The sequence below is a fragment of the Centruroides vittatus genome, unplaced genomic scaffold (genome assembly GCF_030686945.1).
Source record: "Centruroides vittatus isolate TY-2023 unplaced genomic scaffold, ASM3068694v2 contig_1051, whole genome shotgun sequence".
NCBI lineage: Eukaryota > Metazoa > Arthropoda > Arachnida > Scorpiones > Buthidae > Centruroides > Centruroides vittatus.
In genome coordinates this window covers 1626807-1636512 of record NW_027120680.1, presented here as the reverse complement: position 1 = coordinate 1636512, position 9706 = coordinate 1626807, and the positions used below count along the sequence as shown (strand labels likewise).

Here is a 9706-nt window from a genome sequence, read left to right as displayed (position 1 = left end):
TAAGCATACAGTGATTGACCTCACACACATTATTTTTAGCCATTTTTAATTCGTTTTTAGGTTTTTTATGTTTTACTATCTTTTTAATCAAAAAACTTTTTATACATTTTAAGAAATTATATTTATTTTTACAGGTATGCCCTTTTATTAATTTTACAATATATTATTAGATTCTTATTCTTTTATTTATTATTTTTAGTAGGCTATATTTCACTTTTATTTATATTAGCCCACGATTTTATACAATTTAACCAAAATAATTTTATTTCTACAGGTGTACTGTCCTATTATTTTAATAATATTTTACTACCTTTATTTATTTCTTATATCTTAATATTAATTTTTTTAATATTTTGCAATTTTACTTCTTTTACTCATGGTTTTAAATAATTTAGTTATTCCAGCTGTCATTATAATATTAGGTAATTATATTTATTGAGAAAAATTTTATACGCGTGTGTTAAATATATTTTAATACATTCTGTACATTCTTACATAACTTTTTACGGATTTAATAAAATAAATTGAAGAGGGGCATTAAGCCTGAAATGCACATCATTTTAAATTATAAAATATAAACCTACTTTTTCCACTCCAAAAGAGTTCTTTTGTGATTTGTTCTCAACAGCAAATTTGTGCTAATTCCAAAGGAAATACAACGAATTGAGAGAACGGTAAGCAATCAAGCAATATAATTTTATATTTCTATTGTTTTTACTTAATTCTGTCAGCAGATTTCTTCGTTATAATCTGATATAATTTTAGATATAAGTGTTTAGAAAATAATCTTTCACAATTCTATCTTCGGTTATTTATCACTCTATCGTCTCAAGTTCAAATTCCATAATATAACTCAACTTATCAATAGAAATTGGATAAGTGGTCGAGTATTAAGTTCTTTACTAAACTTATCGAATATTTAATGTATTATATGTAGTTATTAATAATATTTCTCGGATAATTACTTTAATTTTTTAATTTAAACAAAGCTAAATGTCGTTCCTATTCAAATTATTCGCCATCTTGGGGATAGTCTTTGCCTACTTTGCCTACTCTCCTCATCTTTTAGACTTCCATCCCAAACCTTTCACGTGAGTATGCAATGTTAAATGGTTCCTCGTAAAACGCATCGAATGTCACATTTCACGCTTTTCCCCTTACAGAGTTCGGCAATGGAGCGAATTAACGGGTCCTCTTACTGTCAATAATCGCTTAAATGAAGGTGAAAGGTTATTCGATGGCGCCATTGACGCTCCCGAATCTCTCGCCGTTTATCAAGGTATATTCGTGTTTAGATTAAAAAAAAATTATATTTAATTAATGATAGGATTATTGTATTAAAAAATTCAATTTTTTTCATAATTTTACATGCAGTTTTTCATTTTTTAGGAGAAATTTATACCGGAACACGGGATGGATGCATAACAAAAATATCTGGAAAGAATTTCAATTGTTTCGTCAACTTAAATAAACTTTGTGGTAAGAAAAATAATAATTATTATTTTTAAAAAAATCACAGTTAAAATCTTTTAAATTATTTTCAAATTTTCGTAAAATGTACATATAAATAATTGCTGCAAAACGCTTTCTTTAAGTGAAAACAACACATCTCTTTTTTCTTGAGTGTGTATACAGGTGACCTAATGGTCACTTTAGCGATATAAAGACTAAATTACCATCTCATTCGTGTACCCTGTTAATTAATTTATAAAAATTGTCTAAAATGTTTGTTTAATACAGAAGAAATCTAGAAACCGGTGACGTAACTTTTCCCACCAAAACATTTAAAATTGTGTGTGATGCCACCTGTCACGACATGTTATTTTTAAAATGTTTTTATTATTAATTATTATAAAATGTCAAAGAACTTAATTTTGAGCTTAGAGACGAGTTTTATAAAATTGTAAATGCTGCTCCCACGATGAGACACGGCATTTGACCCCGCTCTATCTCCCACCCCTTCACCTTTAAACATCAAAATGTACTAGCATCGATACTCTTAATACACAACCTCCATGCAAAATTTCAGGAATTTTCGACAAAAGGCATCGGAGTAATTATTCAATTGAGAATTGTTCCAACTCTCTTAATTAAGAATGTTCTAGCTTACAGTAATGCATATAATAAAAAAATAAATACACTGTTTAAAATATATACATAATACATTTGTAATATTTGAAATACCGATATAAATATTATAAATGTATGATGTATATATACTTTTTAAATAGTATATTAATTCATTACATGCATTACTTTAAGCTAGCACATAGGGCCTATAGGCCTATATATATATCTGTATATAGCCTGAATGGTACGAAGTTCGCGATATACTGATAAATTGACACCATTATCAAATCTTAACAGTAGTTATATCTGAATTTAATTGAAATCTATATATTATATAAGAGTGTCAGTAAATTATATAAATCACGATCTAACTTACAACTGTACGAAGAAATATTATAAAAATGGATGCCGTTATCACCATTGTAATTCTTGAAATTACATTTTATTTTCTTATATAAATAATGATATATTCATGAATCTAAATGCTTTTAAGTTAAAGTTTTTTATAAGTTTATAAATGTTATATTTTTCTCTATAAAGATCGTATAATTAACTACTCGATCATACATTTAATTGTATTGTACAGTACATTGTTTATTAATTTTATAAATTCTATATTAAAACTGGGAGAAAAATTAAATGATCCAATCATCGCCGAAGCATTTACACAATCGTTTTTTCTCTCTTCTTGGAGAGTTAACAGATATAGATGTTTTGTAGAACCTCAGAGACATTACCACGAAGTGCACCCAAAACATCATTGAAAGACGTCGAGGAAGACGAAAGGATCAGTCGATCCAAGATCGCTCGTGGAAGTTGATTGATGAGAGGGAAGACGCAAAACTTAAAAGTAACCAGGCTAAAACAATGGCTGAGATGGAGGAAGACAGCCAAAGATACACCGAGTTGGATAGACGTGTGAAGAAAAGCTATCGGAAAGACAAGAAGGAATGGTTAGAATTTATTAAATATCACGTAAAAAGTTTTTTACGTGATATTTAATAATCTCGTAAACCTTACTAGGATTTGTATTTTTAAAAGCACTGAAGAGGGGTTGGAAATATAAACCAATCCGAAATGCTTTTGATTAAAAACCTTTTAAAATAAGCCGTAAATTTTCTAACCATTGCTGTAAGGGCATCTACCAAGAATCATTTCCTTGGATTACAAGGACGGTACACACAGAATTCAAATTCCACCTGTCTACCTCCATCGTGATTGCGATAGCTATTTACGCTAGACAGTCCTGGAAGATATCGGGAAACATCAATAGCAGGCTCGATGTCTTCCAACAGAGATACCTACGACGAATCCTAAAGATCCGATATTTAGATCATATCACCAATGAAGAGGTTCTCCGAAGGAATGGGAAGAGCAAACTTCATAACATTGTCGTCCGTAGAATAGTTCGACTAGCCGGCCACATTTTTCGTATGGAGAAGAATAGGATCCCTAAGACAGCCACGAAGTGGATTCCTCTGGTGCCAAACGACCACGAGGACGCCCCAGGAATACTTGGCGTAGAACTTTTCATCAAGATTTGAAGATGCTCAATATGACGTGAGAGGAAGCTGAAGCCCTTGCCCATAATCGAAATCGATGGAAGATAATCGCAGCTTGGTATACTACTTAACATTGGAGGAATTACTGCTACTGCTATGCTACTACATTAAAATTATAATAAAGTTTCCTCAAAGTTTCTTCTTAGTCAACGATAACCACGGTAATCTCGATATACACTAAAGAGCGTACAGTACATCGAGATTACTTGATGATGCCCTTCGAGCAAGAATAAAGGTTCATACATCCAGAAAGGAAGGATCAAGTGCACATAAGTAATTCAATAGAACACAAGAACATACAACAGTTATATTCTTCTGCGTAACATTGAATTACTGATGTGCACTTGATCTTTCCTTTCTGGATGGACGAGCCTTTATTCTAAGGTTATCCAATAATACAACTGAAATGCTTTGCTTTATAAATTATATAAACCCCATTCCTGAGTATTTCTTAATTTATTAAGTTGCATTGATATAATTAACTGATATATCTACTTGATAATTAATTTATATATTATCTAACAGAGAAACAGAAAGCAATACCTTGCAGTCGTCCTTTAGGTTTAAGATTCGATGCCAAAGGCACCTTATATGTAGCCGATGCTCAGTTAGGACTTCTACAAGTTGATATTAAGAAAGGTACAGAACACTTACATTCTTTATCATTAATATATTATTTACATACATCTATTACAATATTGTTGATTTAACTGTATAGGAACAGTCACAACTCTCGTAAGCACTGGCGAAAAGGTAGAAGAAAAGGAAATAATGATTCCAGATGATTTAGATATGGATGAAAATGGTGTCATATACTTTAGTGACGTGTCCACTAAATGGAAATGCGACACTTTCTTTTATAGCATGCTAGAACACGAAAATACTGGCAGGTATAGTTGAAGTTTTGTTACGACAATACGTTGTTTATTAAGGAACGGCATAAATTTTATATTTATAGCCAATAGTCTGAGTAATGTATTCGTATCAATGATAATTTTATAAACCCGACTCATGTTTAATTTACGCGTGTTTAATTTATTTCTATTTATAGAATTATACAATACGATCCAAAAACCAAGAAGGCTTCGATACTTTTAGACGGCTTGTATTATCCAAATGGGGTGCAGTTTTCTAAGAAAAAGGACTCTTTACTAATTGCAGAAACAGTTAAAGAAAGAGTACTTAAGTAAGTTCAATTTCACATATCAAAAATTAATAATAATATTATATATTTTTATTAAAAATCATCCATAAAAAAAGAAAATGCTACATTTTTCTATTACTCTAACTCCGGGGCAAGATGACCAAATGAATTTTTATAGAAAATTCTATTAGGTATACTGAGAAATGGTTGTAGGGCAGAGGGCGCCACCGCGACTTTGGCGCGCTGACCTGATTTCGCTCTCGGACACTGACGAGGAGAGACGTTTTTCTTTGTGTTCCATGCCAACCTAACCTACTGTAAATACCTCTTAATAGTAAATAATACTACTGTATATATCTAGCAAACGCGACGAATAAAGTAAGATATTTCGCCAGGATCAGTGTCTCCGTTAATCTTCACAGACGAACAAAGGACGCGGGACACGCGGCCAAGATCGAACCGATCATCATCCAAGGTAGGACCAAACTCGAACCAATTCTACCGAAACGCGCCGACGGATTTTAGCCACACCGCTAAATGGTGTTGCAACATGGAAGATTCTGTTTCCAATATTCTATTGTACCTCTCGATTGATTTTTCCATACGCTGATTGTAATTTATTACTACATTTAAATTATTTTCTCTAATTATTAAGTTAATTATTATAATTTTTTTAAAATAAAACCTTGGAAGTATTCTTAGTTACATTATTTCAGAATTATTTCTTATTTATTTACTAAACAAATTCCTTCCGCCCTTAGTAAGAGAAAATGTTGACTACTCGGCAGCTGAAGAGTATTAAATATCTTTCTATAGTTACAATTTATATATATTAATTTTAAAAATCGCAGAAGCAATAACTGTTTAATGTTTTTATACAAATATAAATTAAAACCTTTCCATTTTTAGGTATTATCTGAAAGGTGCAAAGAAAGGTCAATTGGAAGTACTGGTCGAATTTCCCGGAATGGTGGATAATTTAAGACCTAGTAAAAACGGTTATTGGGTCGCTATTAATAACTTCAAAAACTCTTCAAAACCTGGAATAATCGATCATTTAAATAAATATCCTTTGGTGAAGAAAGCGGCAGTAAGATACCTTCATTCCATCAACAAACTTGTTAACTACGCTACCGATTATTGGCCTGCCTTAAAAACTAAACAGTTGGAACGATTCGTAAGTCGTGTTTAAAATATTTCTTTATTTATAACCAGTGGTGATATTCAGCGGGTTCGCACCGGTTCGGCCGAATCCGTTGTTAAAATTTTCAGTTTTCCGAACCTTGTTAAACACGCGGAACATTTCTCAGTGGTTTTGTTTTTTGTTTTTTTTTTTTTTTTTAATATATTAAAATATACATATTATACTCTGTAATACTACTAAACTAGAGCCTTATACCCCGTTCGCACCGAGCATTTCAATGTAGATTGTGAGCGAGGTCGGGGACTATGTCTTGGCGCGATCTCTCTCGACCGTTTCAATCTCGACCGAAACGAGGTTTAATCGCGATCGATTCGAGAATTCTCGAAACTAGATCCAGTCATAAGAGAGATCCCACAATCTCAAGCGCGAGATAATACAAGATGGCTGTGGAACACGTGTCGGGCTATGGACAGCGAAATAAAAAGGATATTGTATTTCGAGTGATGACATCTGTCTACTATGAGCAGTGCCATTCCATTCGGGGTGAAAAATTTCTCTGCCTAAAAAAAAAAAGAAGGTCGACAGCACTAATATACTATTGTTACCTGGCCTTCGCCCAGGGCTCGTTACGTTCCAAATACGCCACTGATTGTTAGATATATCTCAAGAAAAGGTATTATATTTATTTCTAGCCAAAACTTTCATTTCGTTTGTCGGTGATTGTCGGAAAAATTTTCTGCTAGCGAACCCTTTGTTAACTATTTCGAATATCACCGCTGTTTAGAACTACAGGGTGATCAAAAACTTACTGCGTATTTCTATAACAAAAAATAGGGCAATTCTGATTATCTCAATTTCCGCAACACCAAAGTATCACAAGATTTCGTGATACCCAATAATTTATTAAAAATTAAATAAATAAGTAAGTTGTTCGATATCAGATATATCCACACACACACATCCAAAATCATTCATTTTAATTATTAATTCGAGATTTCAAATACGGGTATAATTACAATTAAAGTTTCGATTTCACAATGTTCTGAAATAATAAATACTAGTCATATTGACTAGTATTTCTTGACATTTTGCGTGAATATCCGCAAAGCAACAGAATTTTGTTTGCGTAGGAAAAATTTGCTTCAAAAGTTTTCCGCTGGGGGAACTTGTGATGCATACTGGCAGTATTATAAGATACAAATTTCTTACACGTGACATGCACACATCACAAACATTTACCATGTCACAAACACTACTTCGCAGGCATTTTGCGAATGACAGAATAATCAACCGTCATTTTCCTGCAACATGGCCAGCACGTTCTCTGGACCCGAATCCACGTGAGTTTTGACTTTGGGGAAATTTTTAATGTTTTGACACGTTACAGATTTAGCGGAACCGAAAGCCAGCATCACGCAACATATCAACATCTCTACGGAAACCCTCGGATCTGTTGTTGAACATTCTATTTTGCGACTTCGGCTTGTTTCAGAATGCGAAGGACATGTTCTAAATGTTTTTACTTTTGTATCGCTTTCCGCCCTATTAAAGCACGAATTGTCCCTCTAGCGCCGAGGTAAATTTTATATAAGGGGCATTAATGCTATTAAATTTTGGAGTACGAAACTTCAGGGAGTGGGAAGGTAGAGGGAGTTTGTGGGACATACTTCGTCTGGGATAAGATTTAATGAAAATTTTACTCGTTATTGGCATTTATAGTTTAAAAAAAAGACTCATCTCTACTTTCAAAATTAAGTAATTTGCCTCCTAATAATTAATAATGCAAAAGTTATTTTTAAACTAGTAGATGAGCCCGTCGTTGCTCGAGCAAAAAGTTACAATAGCGAAAATTAAAATTATTAGATTATAGCCAATCTTACTCGTTTTCACCGGGTGCAAGAATTAGGTTCACCCTCCTCCAAGACTAAGAGACTAATTAGAGAATTTTTAGATGAATCTGAAGATATGTTCGATTTCCCGCAAAACCGCAACTAAAATAATACAGTTGAAAGCCGAGTTCTTCGGGTAATCCTTAACCATTTTTTCTCCCCGCAGAAGGTTTTTTTCCAAAAATCCCTCTTAGTGTACATTCCAATGACGTACCCTAACTGTATATCAAATTTCAACTTTTAACTTCTAACCGTTTGGGCTCTGCGCTTATTATTATTATTAATATTATCAACTCATCTCGATTATAAGAAGTAATTTCATAACAGATGGCGCCACACAGACCTTCAAACTGAGCTAGTGACAGTGTTTTGTAAACTGATATATTTTTTAATGGATATTTTTATTATAATTCAACAAAGTTACTCCTTTTAAGCCGTTATTATCGTTATAATTTTATATTGCATTATAATTAAAAATTACCTTAACTTCCTGTTCGAGTACCAGGAAAGTCGAGCGAGAGTCGTTCGATTACTTCAATGGTTTTCACGATATCCTGGGAAGTGACAGAAAACTTCCAGAGATATCGTCAGATTTCCTGACACCTAAGAATTTATTTATACTTTAAACGGATTACTGGGTTCGGGGAATCTTGTGGTACTCCTAGAAACCTGTTGCAATAACTGGGATGATGGTAAAGTACTCGGCACTTCTACAATAACTCATACAGTGTAGGTACACAGTAACTTTTCTATTACTTCAGTGGTTTCGAGCCACCGCAGGATGTCACAACAAACTTTTAGAAGTGTCACAAGATTCCCAGAAATTCAACAATTTATTTAAACTTGAAATGAATTAGATATACCACAGACACAATAAGGATTCTGGCTTTATTCAAATTATACTGGATTACCCTGTAGTTTAGCAAATTTATGAGACAAAATTCATTGGTACTACGATAATATAATTATTTTAATGTTTTTTTCTAGTTATCGATAGAAAGCTATTTCGATAAAAATCACGGAATGATTGTGGAATTTGATGAAGATGGAAAAATAATTAATTCTCTTCATTCGCCGGATGGGAAAAGCTCGTTATTTTCTGAAGTACTAGAGTATAATGGATATTTATACGTTGGATCATACGTAAATCCGGTCATAATTAAAGTAAAACAGACATAAAATTAATTTTATTCGTACGTGATGAATGTCATCCGGTTTGTTATACCGTAAAATCATTGTTAGAAAATAAAATTGTTTGTAAATTTTTCCAATATTTTCTGCGTTTTTATTTCGTATATTTATTTTTTAAATGTTTTTTTTTTATTTTACTCAAATTAGTATTAAAAATTACTGTAAAATTCTCAGCTGAGTGCTCCTATTTTTTACGAATGTCATAATGAGCTACTGGTACTCAAAAATTATCTATATGTATACTCTAATTAACAACTACTTCTCCGACGGTTCTCAATAGTTCTAAAAAAAAGAAATTCTAAACTTAAATTATTAACTAACGCTAGGACATTTAGGCACTATAATTCATATAAATAGGAAGAAAAAATAGGCATTTAATGGTTCACAATAGGCAAATTAGTAGAGAAGATTTAACAGATATTATAGACGATATTAACAGTTGCCATCAGCAGCCCTTTTCTCTCCAGTTCAGCAATATAATTTGAAATATCTGCAAAATTGCTTCGTACGTATCCAAGTTCTCTTTAACTAAGCGACGAGACATTGCAACTTTCGCATTTCCAATTGCTGCAGCTTCATCAGAATCAAGTATTTGAATCGTCTAAAAATGAAATAAATAAAATCTGCATGCAAATTAATTTAATAAAAGCATTATCTCTCACCAACCTTATTTATTCCTTTATTGTGATTTGCATAGTAAAATGTA

The 9706-nt window shown here is 32.4% G+C and overlaps 1 protein-coding gene across 1 annotated transcript; it reads left to right on the top strand.

Moving 5' to 3' along the window:
* Positions 1-846: 846 nt before the first annotated feature.
* On the top strand, positions 847-9080 carry LOC136971318 (adipocyte plasma membrane-associated protein-like). Its single transcript, XM_067265775.1, has 8 exons — positions 847-1091; positions 1164-1279; positions 1390-1479; positions 4158-4271; positions 4351-4522; positions 4684-4818; positions 5686-5953; positions 8797-9080. The coding sequence occupies exons 1-8, from the start codon at positions 994-996 to the stop codon at positions 8986-8988; spliced, it is 1185 nt and encodes a 394-aa protein (XP_067121876.1). The 5' UTR covers positions 847-993; the 3' UTR covers positions 8989-9080.
* Positions 9081-9706: the final 626 nt, after the last annotated feature.